The 20232-nt window shown below is 39.4% G+C and overlaps 4 protein-coding genes across 7 annotated transcripts in view; 3 read left to right on the forward strand and 1 right to left on the reverse strand.

Annotated features, from left to right (window-relative positions):
- LOC125884327 (L-selectin-like) overlaps positions 1 to 12653 on the forward strand; it is a 55865-nt gene extending 43212 nt beyond the window's left edge. The window contains exons 3-4 of the mRNA XM_049569225.1: positions 11497 to 11883; positions 12349 to 12653. Of these exons, the coding sequence (XP_049425182.1) occupies positions 11497 to 11883; positions 12349 to 12653 (692 nt within the window). The remainder of the gene's footprint in view (positions 1 to 11496; positions 11884 to 12348) is intronic.
- Positions 1 to 20232, reverse strand: part of LOC125883376 (uncharacterized) — a 55804-nt gene that overhangs the window by 32400 nt on the left and 3172 nt on the right. Inside the window, exon 1 of one of the 2 annotated variants that reach the window (XM_049567601.1) lies at positions 2760 to 2892. The exons of the other annotated variant lie outside the window; for it this stretch is intronic. The gene's annotated coding sequence lies outside the window, so the exon portion shown is untranslated. Of the gene's footprint in view, positions 1 to 2759; positions 2893 to 20232 lie in introns of those variants that run through there. 2 annotated transcript variants of the gene reach the window in all.
- LOC125883377 (macrophage mannose receptor 1-like) overlaps positions 6353 to 20232 on the forward strand; it is a 45140-nt gene continuing 31260 nt past the window's right edge. The window contains exons 1-3 of one of the 3 annotated variants that reach the window (XM_049567604.1): positions 6353 to 6434; positions 6565 to 6615; positions 10120 to 10223. The gene's annotated coding sequence lies outside the window, so the exon portion shown is untranslated. Of the gene's footprint in view, positions 6435 to 6564; positions 6616 to 10119; positions 10224 to 11466; positions 11497 to 20232 lie in introns of those variants that run through there. The other 2 variants (XM_049567603.1, XM_049567605.1) reach the window with 2 other exon arrangements.
- LOC125883379 (C-type lectin lectoxin-Lio3-like) lies at positions 14066 to 15961 on the forward strand. The gene is made up of 2 exons (XM_049567608.1): positions 14066 to 14096; positions 14986 to 15961. The coding sequence occupies exon 2, from the start codon at positions 14991 to 14993 to the stop codon at positions 15351 to 15353; it is 363 nt and encodes a 120-aa protein (XP_049423565.1). The 5' UTR covers positions 14066 to 14096; positions 14986 to 14990; the 3' UTR covers positions 15354 to 15961.

Consider the following 20232-nt stretch of genomic DNA (forward strand, 5'->3'; position numbering starts at 1 on the left):
TGGCTTAGCTATCAGTCAATATGCAGAGTCTATCCAATAGCTACTTTTATATTTTAAAACATGTTTTCATCTTTGTCACCATGGATAATGTTTAGCTTTAAGCTAGATCAGGCCAGTTTGTTTATAATTGCTAGCAGTTAATGTTATTCTTACTTTCTTGTTCTTGAGTTTTTCTTTCCTTTGTATATTATGAGTCTGATCACTTCAGCCACTCATCCACAATTTGAAGGGCATGCCATAATTATATGATGTAACTCCTATGTTGTGATATGCTTTGTTTTAGTGTGTGTGTTGCTCACAATTGCCTAATTTTGCCTAAAATTGCCCAGCCCCGACCATTGCTGCGCAGCAGCTATAATTATATTTAGTTCCTGCTCAACCTTCATGCAGAAGTCTGTATCTGTTCACATTAAGAATATTTCATATCTCTCAAAACTGTGTGAAAATAATAAATGGAGTTGTTTCTTAAATCTATAATTACTCGATGTGTAAGTGTAGTTTTGTAATATGTATTTCAAATGAACAGTCAACCAGTTTCTGTGATGATAGCTTGATTTTTAATATACAGAATCAAAATGTCTTTAAAATTGTAATTTAAAAAAGTCAGTTTTTCGCTCTTCAAAAATGTAAACTTTAAATGAATTTTTAATAAAAAAAAAACTTAATTACTTCTTTAATCCTTTTGTGTCAATCAACAATGACTTTGCAACTACACATTTTACACAATGTTTCAGGTATATGTCCCAAAAAGTAAAACATTAAATACAGTATCACTGTAGTATCAGTATCACAACATTATTTTGTCATCGTCATTTGAATGAATAATAATAAAGAATCAAGGGAACAAGTACATGTATCTTTTAAAAATCAAATAAAAACAAAACATAGGAAAAAATAGAGCAAAACTGGAAAACCTCCTTCAAAACTGCACTATGTATATATACGTGTGTGTAAAAACATTTACAATAATATTAAGAGTTATTTGACTGGTGTCATGAAGTTCTCCATAATAGAGATTAATTTGCAATTGTTCGATTCAACTGACAACAGTTAATACAAAATATAGCATATTATATTTACTGCCACAGTAGAAACAGAGCCTGCATTACTTAACATCAAAAATGCATTAACAACTGAAACTAGGATGAAACTTGCAAAAAAATTGAAGTAAAGATGAACTTAACCTGCAGCAAACTTGACGTAGGCTGTGTTTCTTAGTTCCAGAGAGTTTGTGGCGAACAAGATTTCCTTACAACACCAACATCTCCTCTATTACGTTCTTGATTTGTTTTGCCTCAGTGCTGAATGCAGAGCTCAGCGTATGATCCTAAGTAGCGTCTTTGCTAAAAATCTACCCAGAGAGATCTGTGCTTCTAAGGTATAAACATGAGTCAGGCCGAGAGATTCAAGACACCTAAGCTCACTGACAATGTCAAAGGAGGGTGACTGATGAGCTGGAGCAACTTTACAGGGTCTCTGGAGCGGATGTGAGTCAGGGATTGAGTCAAAAGGACCGCCAAGGACAGAAAATTCTCCAGTGGTACCATGAAGTAGACAAGAGTCTCCTCCACTTTGACACTCCCACCAGAGTCTCTGGCCCTGTGTGCTGTTTTAATAGCCTCATTTATGTTTGCCTTGAAAGACAACAACACTTGGTGTCTGGCTCTCATGTGACTGTCAAATCTGGTGGTTGAATCACTGCAGAGGTTGTTGACTTGTGTGGAGTATCCTTGAGTGACCTGAATTTGTTCACAGTAGAGCTCAACGGACTTGAGTGCATTTTGTAAATCTTCCAGAGCTTGATTGATGCAGTTTGGATCCTGATGCCTGTCCTTGGCTAAAGATGCAAAAGCACGGTTATAATATGCAACTGCTGCCCAACAGTGGTCCTCCTGTATGGCCTTAGTGTACATCTCGATACTCCTGCAAGATTTCCTTTTGCGCAGATCATTGCCAAATGCAATGTAGTGGTGCAGGTTTGATGAGGGTGATTCTCTCTGTGTGAGTTTTTGCCTGGCTGTTTTCAGGTCTTCACCTAGTTTGTGTTTTAAGTCCATGATTGATTCGTTCTCATTGACGTTTGTGAGGAGCCACATACCCTAGAATTCATTCAGTGCAGACAAATCTGAATCTGCTGGCCTGTTGTAACTGCTTTTGTACACCTCATCTAGTGTTTCCAGGTACTGACTGAAGAGCTCTTCCTTTTTCTGTATCTTTGGGATTTCACACTCCAAGTAGCGAGCTAGTGTTTTTTCCACAGAGTCATCTCTGGCATCTTTAACTGTCTTTGTTTCTGAATCAGAGGTTTTTGTCAAAATATGCAACACTGTTGAAGTCAAAGATTTAGATACCTTATCACTGGGGCTTTTTTGGTACGATCTGAGTTGCACTACAAAAAGATGTCGATAAACTAGCATGTCATTAGTTGTATTTTCCAGAAAAGATCGATGTTTGCCTAATAAAGCCAACAATTTGAATAATTCTGAAAGATGTCTGGAGCAGACAATGAGCTGAGCAGACCCAGGAGATCCTTGTCTGGCACTGCAACCAAATACCTGGGCCTCCACACGAGCATTCTTTGGCAGGAAGGTCTGCACAACAAACAAACCTCCAGCTCTCTTCACCTGATCAGAGACCTGAAGGTCTGTCCCACGACCTGCAAGGTTTGTTGCTATGATGACGTCTCCTGCTTCAAGTTTCTTGGCGAAGATTGCAGTATTGTCCATGTTGTTGCTTATGTAAAGCTTCTTGTTTGGGACTTTATCTCCTAGAGTGTTGTGGAGAACCTTTGCTCGATTGATGGTCTCACAGATGACCAACACAGCCCTTTCATCCCTGTAAAGAGTAGGGTTGGTTTGTGCAGTAACAACTTTGCAGATTTTCCCAATCCATTCTTTTTCATCGTCTACGATCAGACCTTCTACCTCAAACAGCTTTCTGCGTTTGAATGAAGGTATCTGACAGGTCTTGATGTCTTTGTAGATTTTCTGCAAAGTCTCAGTCTCTGCTTGTTGGCCAAGAGTCCCAGAGATTCCAAAGATCTGATCTCCATACTTTCGCAGCAAGCCAACATTGGACATATAGTTTGTGATGGCTGTCATGTCAGTCAACTTGGACTTTGCATGTTTCATTTCAATGAACTGCTGTAGTCCATCTGTCCATTTCATGTTGTTTTCAACAACACCTGTGCAGCTGTAGTCAACAGGCACAATCCCATGTTCCTCAATGATATATTCATGGCCCATTGTCATGGTTTGTGCATGGAATGCATTTTCAATCCAAACCTTTAGTTTAGATTTGACCAGATCTGACAGAAAGCCTGGGACATAGAAGCGACATTTATCTTGGCTCAGGTCACATGGTGTAAAATACAGGACATGTTTTATTTCTGCTTCCACAGCTCTCTGTACACTCTCTGTATCAGAGTACATGTACTGACACAAGCCTCCATTGAACAAAAGCAGAGGCACCCTCTGTCTTCCAGTCGTTTCTTTTCGTGATACCTTCTTCAGTTCCTCTATTACTCCATCATCATTTATGCAGTGCAGAGCAAACTGGCAAGATGGGAATCTCCCCTCTACTGTCTGAAAGAACTTTGCCAACTGGTGAGCAGTAACACCTGCAGTTTTTTCAGTCAAGAGACTTGAGTTCTTTCTCAGGTCCTTGACCGAACCTTTAGCCAGTATACCTGTGTCTTCAGCCATTTGAAGGATGATGAACTCGTCAACATTTTTGCACTTTATGTTTTCAAGCACAATTTGAGTGTCCAATTTGAGGACTTGTCCCACCAAGGAGGGATCATTGACTTTGAGAAACATCAAGGAGTCTTTACAAGCTTCTGCCATCTGCTGGACAAATAATGTTACAACTCTTCATGCAGGAAAGTCAGCAACTGTGAAAACACCTAAAGACAGTTTGCATGTTACTCACCGGTGTGCATGTGTGTATTAGATGATATTTGCACAATGTTAGAGCCCCTGACTGTACACCCAGGTTTCTCTGCAGTCATCGTTTCGTTGACTAAAAAAAAAGAACAGTCCCTCTCTAGTGATGGCTAAATGAGGCTTCATGAACCACTGTCTTTATTTTCTGAAGCCACCAGATGGCAATGTCTGGTCAACAAAGGTTTGAAAGCACACTTCATTGTACAGTGGTGGAAAAAAGTTTTCGGACACCCCATGCATTTGTGAAATATTGCATTAAGAATCACTCTTAGGTCTTCAAGTGCAATTTCTTTTAGTACAGTCACAGCCAAAATACTAAATAAATCCTAAAAAAGCCATTAAAAACTTAAAATTGATTGGTTCCATAAAAATACATAAGAAATTTTGAGTATTGGGTCATTTTGGTACCAGTGATGAAGGTCGTTCTTTTTATTAAAAGACACAATTTTTGTTGCCAAGCTTCGTGTCTACATAAAGCCAGCACATTTGAAAGTTCTTCAGACACAAAAATGGCTAAAACAAGGAACCTAACGCAGGAAACACGCCTGAAGATAAAGATTCTCAGCCAGGAAGGGTACAGCTGCTGCCAGATAGCCAGGAAGTGCAGATGCAGTCCTTCAGCAGTTGGATACACTCTGCAGAAATACAGACGAACCAACAGCTTGGAAGACAAACCAAGATCTGGGCGTCCAAGGGTTTCTTCAGCAAGAAATGACCGCATCCTGATCCGCATGTACAGGCAAAACCGCTGAATGACATCACAGGAGCTTCAGCAGCAGTGGTCAAACCAAACTGGTGTCCAGTGTTCCACCCGCACTGTACGTGGCCGACTTTTAGATCATGGCTTAAGGTCCTACAAGGCTATCAAGAAGCCCCTGATCAATGAGAGACAGAGGTTAGGCCGGCGTCGTTGGGCCCAGGCACACAAGAACTGGACAGCCAGGAAGTGGAAGAAGATTTTGTGGTCAGATGAGTCCAGTTTCCAGCTTTATATTCCTCCTACTAATGTGAGGGTACGCAAAAGGCCAGGCGAAGCATTATCTCCAGCATGTACAGTACCTACTGTCAAGCATGGTGGAGGCAGTATCATGGTTTGGGGATGCATGAGTGCTGCTGGTGTTGGTCATCTCACTGTCTGTGATGGCACATTGAACTCTACCAAGTATTGTACCATTCTCCAAACCCACATGCTCCCTTCTGCGCGTGCACTGTTCTGTCGAGGTAAAAACTGGATGTTTCAACAAGATAATGCCCCTTGCCACACATCCAAGGCCAGTAGAACTTGGCTGCAGGAGCACAGTATCCAGGTCTTAGAGTGGCCAGCTCAATCCCCGGACATGAGCCCCATTGAAAATCCGTGGTGGATTATCAAAAGGTCTGTTTCAAAGCACAAACCAAAGAATTTAGAAGAATTAAAAGCAGTAATTCAAGAAGAATGGGACAAGATTACCTCTCAGCAGTGTGAAAGGCTCGTGGGGAACATACCAGCCAGGATTAGAGCTCTACTGCGTGCCAATGGCAGGACTACTAAATATTAATTTGATGATGCGATGGTTTATTTATTTTTTGTTCAGTTTTGAACACATTCTCTGTTATTTGTTGACTTTGATACCGACAATGTTGAGAACTGACATATTGAAACTGTCAAGAATTTAGTTTTGTTAGTTTTTCTTGTAAACAATAAACAAAAAAATATAATTTGTATTTGTTTGTATCTGACTAATGCAGCCACACCTTTTGAAACACAAAAAAGATTTTTCCACAAATATTTCATGATAATATTTGAGATTGTGTAAAATTTTAAGGGTGTCCGAAAACTTTTTTCCACCACTGTAAGTCCTTCAGCCTTTATCTTTAAACCAAGAGTGCCATGTGGTGGGGTCAGAAAATAAAACAAGTGGTTGATCAGGCTTCATTTGGCCATCACTGCCTCTCAGTGTTCAGCTGCTGTCCATCTACCCAGCCAACATTTGTATGTGGGGCCCATGTGGATAGTAAATGGGCTAAAAAATGTGCCCTATATTGGATTGTACATGTGTTCCATATTGGCTCTATGGAATTTGCCCACATGGGTGGGTTTACCCAAGTGGGCCCCAGATAAAATGCCCATTATGGACCCATACCCACTTTGTACCCAGGTAGCCCGAGAATGGCCCATGTGGAGCCCACTTCGGCAATCTGCATGGGGCCAATATGGAACATGTGGACAATCCAATATAGGGCTTCTTCAAATGCAGACTTTTATTTTGAAATTTCCAATACCGGATGTTTAGATACTCCTCGCGACTGACTTGACAGCACAGGTGCGTCAAAGTGGGACCTAATCTCCAACCTGCGTCCTGTCAATGCAGCGGACACACCGAGACGTTTTAATGCAAAAGAAGCTTTATTATCATCCTTAATTTAATCTGTAGGAAATAATAATCAGATTTTAACTTGGTTCCAAATATTAAACCAACTTCACTGATCATGAGAGGAGCTGCAGCCACGGTAAGTCTTCAGTTACATCTCAAATGAAGTGTGCGATTGATGCAACCTAATGTTTAAGGTTTTTTTGGAAGAGTGAGCATGTTTGAAACTCGGTTATTAATTTTATTTTAATAATATAAATGTTTATTAGGAGAATGATGTGGAGGCGGATGATGTTGGAGGGAGTGGGGGAAGACGACCTGTGAGTATTCCTTAAATTAAGTCTGTGGTGAAAACGTGATGGTTGCATGTTTGTGTGAAGAATGTCTGACCCTCATATATGCCAGCAAACAATGCACCCAGTGCCTAAATTCCACCCTCCTCTTCCCACGTGTTACATATTTGACATTTTATCTGCAAACAGGTGAACAAGCTAATCAGATCAGGGGCATGTGGACAGTGTGTTTACTGCTGGGTCACTGTGTGTTGGCATCTGTGGCTGCTGATGGGTATTTTGGATGTATGTGATCAAGGCCAACAGGCTGGATAACCAAACCCAGAGTGTTGTGATGTCAGCTGCTGTGAATGTCCTCAGCACTGTCATGTGTGTGACTGATGGCTGTTATTGTATAACTACAGAACAGAGAGAACCTGCTCTTGTCACACTGTGGCTCGACTTCAGCACGTCTGTGCTTTCTTACCAGACTACAGCAAGTAAAGAAATGCATATACTCAAATATGAGTACAATTAAATAATTTAGCTTTCGGGCTGTCAAGTTATTTTACAAAATTAATCTAATTAAAGACATGCTCTGTGATCAATTGATCTAAATAATTGCATACATCAGTTTTTGCTGTGAAAATATTTTAAAAAATCACTTCAAATGAATTTTGGCAGATGTGTCGTGTAAAGCTGCTGGACTTTGGACACAATTGTCCCCCTGTCCTCGACCACCGAAACTGGTCTGCAGTCCATGGTAGTCCATTTTGTTGTTCCCAGGTAGACTGTGTTGAGTGTGGCTTGACGAGGCTAGCTGCTAGCACTAGCATCAGAGGTAGCTAGCTCAGACCTGCTTTGCGTTGAGGTGATAGTTCAGGCTTGAAGTACTCCGATGGTGCGAAAATTCCTCACTAGAGAAACTGCAGAGGACTGCGCTCCCATCAACAGTTCCATCTGGGCGTTTCTTAAATGTAAATGTTCCACTGACGGGGTCGTCTCTGCCTGCTTTTATCATGTAGCAAAGCCACTGTGGCCTTCAGTGACACACCGGGTCAAAGGGCACCATAGAGCATGATTAATCAGTGTCATTTTTTTAACCCGTTATTTTTTCTGTGATTAATTAATAGAAATTACTGACTGATGACTGCACCCTGCTTTCGTCCCCCCAGCCCGCATCATGAATGTTGCCATGGCAACAGATGCCGTTTCAGTAGCTAACGTTAGCTTAGCACAATCTACATATCAGCAATGAACAATACAACTATACGACATTTGTAAACAAAAAGAGCTCCCAACACCAACAGCTGTTCTATCAAAGACCTTAACCAGGGTGTTGCCACTTGTCATATCTTACAACAGTTAACGTAACCTCACTGAAACCATGTAACCTAACTAAACACGGTGCGGTCAGCACAGACATTGCAACTACATCAGTAAGAGTACACTAATAACAAGATGTGAAGTGCTTTGTGACTTTAATCCGACTCGAAAGAATAAATGAAAAATATAAAGGATGAGTTGGCTGATAACTGCCAAATGGCCGAGTGATACGGGTGCATTTTCGAGTTCACAAATGCCTGTTCGAACGTTGTAAATGTTAGGAAGATATTCACAAATGCTTTTCATTTATTTGCAAATTACTTTAATGTATTCACAGATATTTTTTTTTAATTTGTGGAATGTGTTTGTGTGTTTGCAGATCCATTTTATACTTGCAAAATATTTTTGTATTTGTGGAAGGTGTTTTATATTTACAGATTACACATTTACACACAGATTGTCCATCTGTTCACACACATAATTATGAAACAAATCTATCTCCATATCATCTAGTCAGAGGCCAAAGCACCACCTGGGGTCTGTCTGTTCACGTGCCTTCTTGTTTTAGGGCCTAAACCTAACCAAGCCTTAACTACAGAGTTGTCATGTCATAAAACTGACTGCTTTTTTAACAGTGATTTGTAATGGAATGACGTCGAAAACAGCATCAGATCTGTTGGATTTCGAATTCCAAACAATCTGCTGCTTGTTCCATAAATTGATCACCTCCTGTTTATTTTACCAGGACAGCCCCAGCAGACACTGGGTGTTCACTTCATTACATGAAAAACTTTTAAAAAATGCATGTGCAAGTAAATTAAGTATATGTAAGACATGAATTTGATCATCCCATCCACCTCTCCCCTGATCCCAGTCTAAATTGTTTCGTAGACGTGGATGTGTGAATGGCTTCCCATGTTGTACTTCATTATGTCCAGCAGATGGCATCAGACTGACCACAGCATAGAGTCCTCTCATTTCTCTGGAACTGACTCAGTCACCAGTGACCTCTGACCCCACGGCTTTGTACATGTCTTTTCAAGTACTCCTCGTCATGGAAAGTTTCTCTGCTCCTGTTTTAACAAGAAGCATGATGAGTACAAGAAAAATAGTTTTTTTTACAAAGGTCCAGGGTGTAGGATGTAGGGGGACATATTGGTAGAAATGGAAAATCATATGATAAGATGTTTTATTTAGTGTATAATCACCTGGAAATACAAATCATCATGTTTTTGTACCCTTAGAAGGGGCTATTTATATCTACATATTTACATGTACATATTTTTTCAGTTTCAAATAACCTCCGTCCATTTGTTTTGGAGAGAAGGGGATCTCTGCGGATAATTTAGCTCTTGGTATAAACCCCCTGAACGTCTGCGTCTTAAGTTGCAGAAAAAACAAGATAAGCCCACATTAGCAGGAGCTCGGTGAGCAGCCTGTCCACGATGTGCCCAACAACATTAGAGAAACACTGATTTGTAATATAAAACTGCTTTAATCAGTGTTTTACTGGTTTTAATCACCTGGTCTGTTTGTTCTGGAGAGGAGGAGACCTCTGCGGATAATTCGGCTCTCAGTAAAAACCTCCTGCACAATGAACACTGGAGGAATCCTGACCTGGAGAAGCTTTCTGCAATCTGCAATCCTCACTGCTAGACACCACTAAATCCCCCTAAGTCTTACACACTGTTCCTTTAAGCTGAGTTTGACACCACAAACCTGTTTAAACACATACAAATTAAATTACTGTTGAAGCAAATAACTGAGAAACATGCATTTCCAGAATTTACAGTCAGTACAAGTAGTACCAGTACAAATATACTGTACAGGCTAACCTAAAGACTTATTTACTGTCGTATAAATGAACTTTAGTTTCACTGTAAACTGATGGCATTGTTGACTTTGCCTGTGAGTGTGAATGAAAAGAAACAGAATAACAACAAAAATATGCTCAAATCATTGCTGGTGTAACAATAATTATATTTCTGACAATGCAAAAAATCTATATTTTGAGTGTAAAAAACACGATTTCAGTTTATTCTCCTTATTAGTGGATATTTAGATGACACCTTGTTTTCTGCTCGTTGGACAGAAAACAGCAAAGTGTGTTCCTCTTTTTATTTCCCGCTGCATCATGTAAATGTATTGTTGTGAACAACAGATCATTTCTCGACAATGATAAACATCTTGGACTTCAGTATTTTAATATTCAAATGCTGACGTCAGGTGAAGGCGGCTCAAAGAGAGCATCTACCTGGGGGACATTTTAGTCTTCATCAGCACACAAGGAGAGACACCAGAGTGAAGCGGCTGAGAGGACGACAGAAGATGTAAGTTATGATTCTGTTGTGTCACTTTGATATATTATTTATTGTGTGTGTGCAGAGGTGGACAGAAGAGTAATGTCTTTTTTTCAGTATATATTTCACATCATTTCAAATCAAATCAGATTTGCACTTTGTCTTTTTGTATTTGCCAGATTTAGCAAACAGCTCAGCTCATTTGTGACATGTTTTATAATCACAGTTTATCATTTTAAAGTTTTAATTTCATGCAAAGTTCAATGTGTTTTACAAAGAGTGGACACAATAACAAGAACACCTGACATTATAATGCAAAGAAATCCAACAATGCTTCAATACTGTGAAGCTTTGTGAGGCCAGTGGACGTCTTCTTGCCCTGGGTTTTACCTCTCAGGCTCAGGATTTGGTTTATGGAGCTTTTTTTTGGGATGCATGCAGCCTGCTCTGCAGACTCAGGGCTGAGAAAACACTACGTATCTTCTTCTGCATGCTTTTGGGTGTTAAATCTATATATTGAAGAAACAGTAAACAATTTAATTCTGCATTATCCTCTATTTTGTTTCTCATTCCCGTGACGTCATCGTGTCTCACCCACTCCTGAAACACAATATGTTTTTGATATATTGTAAGGTGAATATATGAAAACCAGAGCATGATAAACACCTCTACAGTATAGTGCGACACAATAACCCTGGCATATTGTTTATTGTTTGTTATTGGCTCAGCCTGATGCATTACATTATTTGTGTTTTATTCAAATAAGAAATTTTAATGAGCTGGAAAACAGTGACAGTTTCACAGTGTGAGTCTGTTCATGCAGGTTTCATCCTAATTTGCATATTAGCTGCTAAACATCATTCTGCTTCCTCATAAACTGGAGGGGGTGGTGACCTTTGTTTGTGTGTGTATTTCTTGTTTTTAATGGACATACAGTTAAGAGTTAAAATGTTTATTTTTTATTTTACTGACAATATTTGTTAAATCCATTGTGTTTGGTTCACAGCACACTGAAATATCAGTTTCATCTAACAGAGCAAAGATGCAGTGGAGTCTGTTTCTGCTCCTTCTGATGGGTAAGTGGATCATCTTATCACATATACAGCAGTGCTGCTGCTGCTGCTGCTGCTGCTGCCATGAAATGATTTCACTTAAAGCTCATTCTTATCATGAAATAAAGAGCAAATCATCCAGAAACTCAGAAATCTAAGTGAATAAAGAGGCGTGGAAGTAGTAGGTGTGTACTCATGATGTTGATTTAATGCTGTCTGCTCCATCACTGCAGTATTTCCTCTGTTATTAGGTCAGTGTTCCTTCTTCATGTGTCACCTCCATGAGTACCACTTTGTTGAAGAGAAGAAGAACTGGACTGAAGCCCAGCAGTACTGCAGAGAGCATCACACTGACCTGGCCACAGTGTCTAACATGACAGACATGGAGAGACTCTGTGACTCTGCACAGAATCAAGATGGAGCCTGGATTGGGCTTTACAGCGACCCTGAAAGAAATAAGAGAGGGATGTGGCACTGGCAGTGGTCTCTGCCAGGGCTGGAGTCCAATGATAGGGAGAGTAGATGGCATGAGGGAGAGCCGGATAATTTACACAGCCGTGAGAAATGTGTGCAGATGCACAATCACATATGGTGGGATGCCCCTTGTTCTCACAATCATAAATGTATCTGCTATGATGGTGAGAATATGTAACTAATAATGTTATTATGTGTATACAGCAGATCATCCTGTCTAACAATAGTTTTCGTTGACATATACCTCCTGTTTTTGTGTGGGATTAAGTAGAAACTTGGCTGATAAGGTTAAAAAATTAGATATTTAAAAGTCAAAAGTCAACTGGTGTTATTTTCTATTTATTTATTTATTTATTTACTTTTAAGTAACATTACTGGTAAGTGTGGTGATAAAATGTCTCTTTCTCTACATGCAGAAATGAATTCTAATCCAGTCCTACTTTTAATGATGTGATCCACCTTATTATATCACACACACTTTGATCTTGTAAACATGTGAACCTGCAGTGGATTCATTTTAATTTATCTCACGTTATTGTTTCACCTGTTTAAATAAGAAAAAAGGATTTTATGAGGTGAAATAACTTGTAAACAGTGTGTGTTTCTTAGTTTGTCTGTTTATCCCACAGAAAGGAGGCAATCCAACAAGAGATTCCATCTGATTGAAGACAAGATGAGAACCTGGCCACAGGCTCAGAACTACTGCAGAGAACATCACACTGACCTGGTCAGTGGAGACCAACAGTTAGAGGACGACGAATTCAAGAGAGAGTATAAGTCAAGCGAGGTCGTGTGGATCGGCCTGTTCAGAGACTCCTGGAGGTGGTCAGATGGGAGCAATCACTCTTTCAGATACTGGGATCTGGAGTTATTCAGAGATGAAGACAGCAGCAAGAAATGTGCTGTGACTCTGCTGGATGGAAAATGGAGCTGAGAGTGTAATAAAACAAAACCCTTCTTCTGCTATGGTGGTGAGTTTTGCAAGAGTCTGTCTAACAGTATTTGTTTTGTGCTACATATTTGTGTATGTATGTTGAATTTCTTTAATATATTCCACACAGGATTTCACATTTGGATTCTGTCTGTATTCTCACTTCAAGGAAATATACATCTGTTTTTGGTTCACAATAAATGCTTTCTTTAACTGTCCGGCTAAAGTGTCCACAGACTGTCAGTTTCGGCACAGCAGCACAAAGCACTTACGCTGTGGACACGCGACATGAAGAAGACATCTCAAATTCATATGTCCATGCTCAAAATAGAGGACGCGGGTTAATAGTGCTGATTGCAAAATGACAGAACTGTTTAAGAATGGATTAAACTGATATCAGTGTGTTGCTTAGATTGGAAGCTGTCATATATTTGAATTAAAGAAATGAATCATCATCATAGCAACACTGTCATGTGACATTATCTAATAATATTACCCAGCAAAGCTTCACATCATGAACCATATATGAGCCTCTGTTTCAGGAACAACCACAAAGAAAGGAACAACAGCAGGTCCCTCATCATCCACTGTTACTGAGGACAAGACACAAGGTGAGCTCATGAAGAAGCTACTACAAGTGAAGCAATCATGTGACATCCAGGTTTCACAGATCTCATGGTAAAACATTATTCCAATTTTAAGATTATAGTGATCAATGAGGCGGATCTAATTAAAGTATGATCTATGTTTCTATTTTTCACTTTTACATGGTTACCTTGTGTTGCTTATATGTAGTTCTTCAGTGTCTTACTGGTGTATTGTAGTCAGCTGTTTAAGCTGTTTAAGAATGGTTTAACCCTTTGAAACCTGAGCAGACTGACTTGATTTCTTACAGAATAAATGGGAAGAAGGCAATGAGCAACCAAAGAAACAATGACCCAAAAATATTAAAGAAATTGGTAAAAAAAAATTTAAAAAAAAAGAGAGAAAACAAGAAAAAGAAAATTTAAAACAAACAAACAAACAAGAAAATGACCTGAAAATTCTAAGATTTCTGATTTTTAAAAATATTTTTCTGATTTTTTTCTTTTATTTATTTATTTGCAATTTGAGGGACATTTTCTACCATGTCCCTCCCCCATGTTTTTCAGAGAAACTGCACCAAATTGCTCAAAGGTTCAAAGGTTAAAATACTTGTGAAAGGCGTCTGAAAGCAGCACAAGAAAAGTGATGTGTGTTGCTTAGATTGGAAGCTGTCATATATTTGAATTTAAAAGAAATGAATCAGCATCATAGCAACACTGTCATGTGACATTATCTAATAATATTACCCAGCAAAGCTTCACATCATGAACCATATATGAGCCTCTGTTTCAGGAACAACCACAAAGAAAGGAACAACAGCAGGTCCCTCATCATCCACTGTTACTGAGGACAAGACACAAGGTGAGCTCATGAAGAAGCTACTACAAGTGAAGCAATAGATGGTTGGATAATGTTAGAAATAGACCTCCCACTAAGCTGCAGTTTCATTTTTGGCCTATTCAAACACAGTTTCATTTAAAACATATATATATCAGCTCACATTGTTTTTATATATGTAGTTCTTCAGTGTCTTACTGGTGCCTTCTTGTCAGCTTTAATATTTTCTTTTAAAAAACAAATCTGATCTTGAAAGAATCTTTTAGAAAAAGAGTCCTGAAAAAGGGGATGTGTGTCTCATAATAAAGGTCAATATGATATATCATAAGCAGGTCAAGAGGCTGTGTTAATCCTTTATGCACGACTTGCTAAAGCTGTTTAAATACAACCAAACAAGGAAATCACCTGGGAAAAATTTTTCTGTACTATTAAAAAAAAAAAATTAAAAAAATTCTAAATCTTTTTTTTTTTTTGCCAATTTGTGGTATATTTCTTACCAAGTTGCTCATTGCATGTTTGTCAAAGGAACTGCACCAAACTGCTCAAAGGTTCAAAGGTTAAAATACTTGTGAAAGGCGTCTGAAAGCAGCACAAGAAAAGTGATGTGTGTTGCTTAGATTGGAAGCTGTCATATATTTGAATTAAAAAGAAATGAATCAGCATCATAGCAACACTGTCATGTGACATTATCTAATAATATTACCCAGCAAAGCTTCACATCATGAACCATATATGAGCCTCTGTTTCAGAGCCAACCACAAAGAAAGGAACAACAGCAGGTCCCTCATCATCCACTGTTACTGAGGACAAGACACAAGGTGAGCTCATGAAGAAGCTACTATGTTGAATTTCTTTCATATATTCCACACAGGATTTCACAGTGTCCACAAAATTTCAGTTTCTTCCATGGCAGATAAAATGATCCTGATCAAGGAGAACATGACCTGGGACGATGCCTTGAAGTACTGCAGAATGAACCACTGTGACCTGGTCTCCATCACCAACCCTGACGAGCAGCGATGGGTCCAAGAGAAAGCCAAGAAGGCCAACAGTCCCTACGTCTGGCTGGGACTGCGCTACACCTGCACTCTGGGTTTCTGGTTCTGGGTCAATGAAGAGATGGTCACCTATAAGAACTGGGTCACAGGTGTACCAGCGGATGACTGTGACATGTCTGGAGCCATGGACAGAGGAGGAGAACATAAGTGGTTCAAAAAGAATGACAATGAGAAGTTTAATTTCATCTGTTCTACGTGCCAAACCCTCTATACTCACTGTTAGCAGGCCTTTGATTCATTTACTCACTTTGTTTGCAGTGCTGTGTTACATTTGGAACATTTACACTATAAGATGTGTTTGTTGAACGGCATTCTGGGACATGTAGTAATCCCAGCCTGAGGGGGAGAGATGTGAAATCACCAGCAGACTTTTTAACAGCAGATTTAAATAGAGAGAAAGTAGCTACATTGAAGTCAGTTTCAAAGCAGCATCAGATTACTGAGGATGTGACCCTGTGATGGGTTTTTCTGTCTCTTTATTCTGATTCAACAACACCTGAGTTATCAATATTTGTCATTTTCTGAGCTTGTTGTTGTTATATTTTATTTCTCTATCTTTAATTCATCTTCTGAGGTTGTATTTAGTTTTCTGTATAATTCACAGTGTGTATGGTCGACATCTTTATGGTAGGAACTGGAATGAATACACCAGCAGATTTAAATTGAGAGAAAGTCGCTACATTGAAGTCAGTTTCAAAGCAGCATCAGATTACTGAGGATGTGACCCTGTAAGTAGTGATGGCCAAATGAGGCCTCATGAACCACTGTCTTTATTTTCTGAAGCCACCAGATGGTGCTGTCTGTTCAACAAAGGTTTGAACATTGCAAGTTCTTCAGCCTTTATCTTTAAACCAAGAGCGCCATCTGGTGGGGTGAGAAAATAAATACAGTGGTTCATGAGGCTTTCCCATCACTTAACTATCACTATTTGTTATTTTCTCGAGTTGTTGTTGTATTTAGAAAGGCTTGAACTATACTGGGACTGTGAGAATGCATATATCATATATCGGACTCATCATATATCCACCAGCCTAAGACAGATCTCAGTTACAATCGAGCTTTAATTCATCTTTTGAGGTTGTATTTTCTGTATAATTCACAGTGTGTATGGTCGACATCTTTATGGTAGGAACTGGAATGAATACACCAGTCTACAGTGTACTGGTTTGATTTTGCTTTATGTATTCAAATGTGGAACATTTTACTATATTTTCAGGTTTTGATAAAGATCTGGTGATGGTTATATTATGTAAAATCTTTGTCTTTGATTATCACATTTTTGGAGTTTTGTGTAAACAGATAATTTCTCTCTCTGAAGCTGAATAAAGTGTTAAAAGACAGAGTGGTCCTCTCTTTTTTTAACTTGAACAAAAGCTAATTTAACCCAAACTATTCTTTACTTAAACATTGTTTTTGTGCTTCAACGTAACCGAACTTTAACTACATTGTAAAACTGATTGGTATTTTAACAGTGATTTGTAACAGAATGATGTCGTCCTGCCAAAAACAGCATCAGATCAGAAAACACTTTTAAACAAACTGCTGTTGATGATGTTTGTTTCATAAAACAATCACTTCCTGTTGTTTATTTTACAAGAAGAGACCCAGCAGACTCTGGATGTTCACATTATAATGTGTATAATATGTATAATTCATGATTATTATTATACCATATACCTAGTGATGGCCAAATGAAGCCTCACAAACCAATTTCTTTAGTTTCTGACCCCCACCATATGGCACTCTTGGTTTGAAGATAAAGCACTTGCAATGAAGTGTACTTTCAAACTTTTGTTGAACAGACAGCACCATCTGGTGGCTTCAGAAAATAAAGACACTGGTTCATGAGGCCTCATTTAGCCATCACCACATACACCTCTTCTCTGATTCCAGTCTAAATTTCATCATGCTAAATTATGCTTCCTCGCCTCCTCTCTCCTCCCATGACCTGGAAATAGTTCCCTCTCAACATGTCTCCTCTTAACTCCACTGTACAGAAGTGAGGCTAAAGTATTCTGGATACAGCCACTGCCATCTTGCTGTGGTGGCATCATTTGCAGCCAGAGTCTGTGCAGTAGGGATTTCGGTGGTATCAAGTTTCCTGTCCATACACTTGTCCGGCTGATGGCGAGCAAAACCGCTGAGCGCAAGCCCACTGACTGGCTCATACAGTTATGAATCAGCACGTGTACTAACAGGAACTAAGAAACGTGATCATATTTCTCCTGTTTTAGCTTCTCTGCACTGGCTCCCTGTAAAATCCAGAATTGAATTTAAAATCCTACTGTTAACTTATAAAGCTCTAAATGGTCAAGCCCCGTCATATCTTAGAGAGCTCATAGTGCCATATTATCCCACCAGAACACTGCGCTCTGAGAACGCAGGGTTACTCGTGGTCCCTAAAGTCTCCAAAAGTAGATCAGGAGCCAGAGCCTTCAGCTATCAGGCTCCTCTCCTGTGGAATCATCTTCCTGTTACGGTCCGGGAGGCAGACACCGTCTCCACATTTAAGACTAGACTTAAGACTTTCCTCTTTGATAAAGCTTATAGTTAGGGCTGGCTCAGGCTTGCCCTGTACCAGCCCCTAGTTAGGCTGACTTAGGCCTAGTCTGCGGGAGGACCCCCCTATAATACACCGAGCACCTTCTCTCCTTCTCTCTCTCTCTCTCTCGTATTCTATTACTGCATCTTGCTAACTTGGCCATTCTGGATGTCACTAACTCAGCTTCTTCTCCGGAGCCTTTGTGCTCCACTGTCTCTTAGATTAACTCATATCGCAGCGGTGCCTGGACAGTGTGACGTGTGTGGTTGTGCTGCTGCCGTGGTCCTGCCAGATGCCTCCTGCTGCTGCTGCCATCATTAGTCATTAGTCATACTTCTACTGTTATTATACACATATGACTATTGTCACACATGTATACTGCCAGATATTAATACATACTTTCAACATATTGTACCGCAGTAACCAGAACTATAACTATAATATTATTACTTTCAACAATGTTGTTGTAAGCTACTGTCATTACCTGCATCTCTCTCTCTCTCTCTCTCTCTCTCTGTGTCTCATTGTGTCATGTGGATTACTGTTAATTTATTATGCTGATCTGTTCCGTATGACATCTATTGCACGTCTGTCCATCCTGGAAGAGGGATCCCTCCTCAGTTGCTCTTCCTGAGGTTTCTACCGTTTTTTTTCCCCGTTAAAGGGTTTTTTTGCGGAGTTTTCCCCTATCCGCTGCGAGGGTCATAAGGACAGAGGGATGTCGTATGCTGTAAAGCCCTGTGAGGCAAATTGTGATTTGTGATATTGGGCTTTATAAATAAAATTGATTGATTGATTGAATCATGTTGTAAATCCCCATTTTATAGCACTAAGTAACTAATGAAATCCAAACTTATCAGGAAAGCAAACACTTGAACACACAACAGTGTGATACAAACTACCTAAAATGACAGAAACCATCTTTTGGAAAAATGTATTTGATGTGTACTTTGAGGTTTTAGTTTGGCTCATGTCCCTTCTGGAGAGGGCTGGCTTTATGACCTGTACTGCAGCCTGCCACCAGGGGGCGATGGACAGTTTGGCTTCACTTTTGTGGAGCTGTCTTGTTGTCCATCTTGTTTACAGTCTGTGGTTGTAATTAAGCACATGGAAACAGTGGAAATTGAAAATGTAAAGACATACTCATATCTTTTAATTCCACCTGTGTTGAACAACAGACTTCTTCAAGTTCTTCTTTAACCCTGACTACATCTTTACGCGGTATATATTTTCCTTCACTATTGTACTTGCATAAAATTTGAACTTGCATAAATTTAACACTGTGACAAATACGCTAGTGCATTCCAATATCAGTGAATCCCACAAAATTTCATGATACTGTCCCACAGCCAAACGTGTCTAGATGACTTCAGTCCCCCGTGTAGTCAGACTGCAGTACCACGTTATACCACACAGTGACCGAAGTGTAATTACACAGATGGATAGAGCTTAGGCTGCCCGGACCCTATTGTTATCCTGCACATTCTTCTTCTTCTTCCGAGGAAATCCTACTTCCCATACGCGAAAAATCACCAAACTTTGCACAAAGGTTCAGTCCCATGCCAGAATGCCTCAGCTGCAAAAACAGGCCAATAGTCCTGATGGTGGCGCTACAGCAAGCCTCTAAAGTTCAAAATCAACTATATGTGTTACAGATTTGCAACTTTCACCAAAATGTAGCCCCAATACTGAAGAAACTTTTGTACATTTAAACCTATTGCAAATTATGAAATCCATCACTCTGTTTTTTTCAAAAACTGTAAAACCTATTAAACCTGTCTCCTCCCACAATTTTTGCTCAATTGACACCAAACTTGCTACAGAGCATCTTCAGACTGTCCTACACAAACCATCCACACAGATTTTTGATTTATCGAAAATTGAGCCTACAGTGCATCAAAATGTTTAACTGTAAACGGTATTGTAAACATATACTTGCAAATTCTTGCTAAATACATTTTCAATGTTCATCAAATTTTTACATTTTGAATTTCGCTCTCATGTGAACAATTGGAGTCAATGCAAAAATGGTATTTTTAAACATCAGTTTTTCACTTGTGGAGCCAATAAATCATTGTTAAAAACAAATTACCAACATCTCCATGCTGTCTAGATGCAATTTATGTATTTTCGGATTTTTGTCTTAATAACTGAATATTTGACAGTCGTTTGACATCTGCCTTTACACACTAACAGCTGCTGTCTTGCACACAGGTGACTGGCTTCGTCAGTTTGTGAAGCTACATAAAACATTTCTGTTTGCCAGTTAGCTCAGTGAGATAGAGGATGGTTCTTGGTGTTGAAGATTGTAACTTCAAGCCTCAGCTCGTGCAACATTTCCGTATGAGAAATCTCCCCAAACTTTTCATAATGGTCCATTCCGATGCCTGATGTCCTCAACTGGATACACATGACATTAGTCCTGATGGTGGCGCTTCAGCAAGCCTCTAAATTTCAAAACTTTGAAAATTCATAACAAATCAACCATATGTGCTACAGCTTTGGAACTTTCACTTTGAAATGTGCTTTTCCATGGCATGGATGGCTACTGTCTGGCACC

Source organism: Epinephelus fuscoguttatus, linkage group LG23, assembly GCF_011397635.1.
Source record: "Epinephelus fuscoguttatus linkage group LG23, E.fuscoguttatus.final_Chr_v1".
Classification (NCBI taxonomy): domain Eukaryota; kingdom Metazoa; phylum Chordata; class Actinopteri; order Perciformes; family Serranidae; genus Epinephelus; species Epinephelus fuscoguttatus.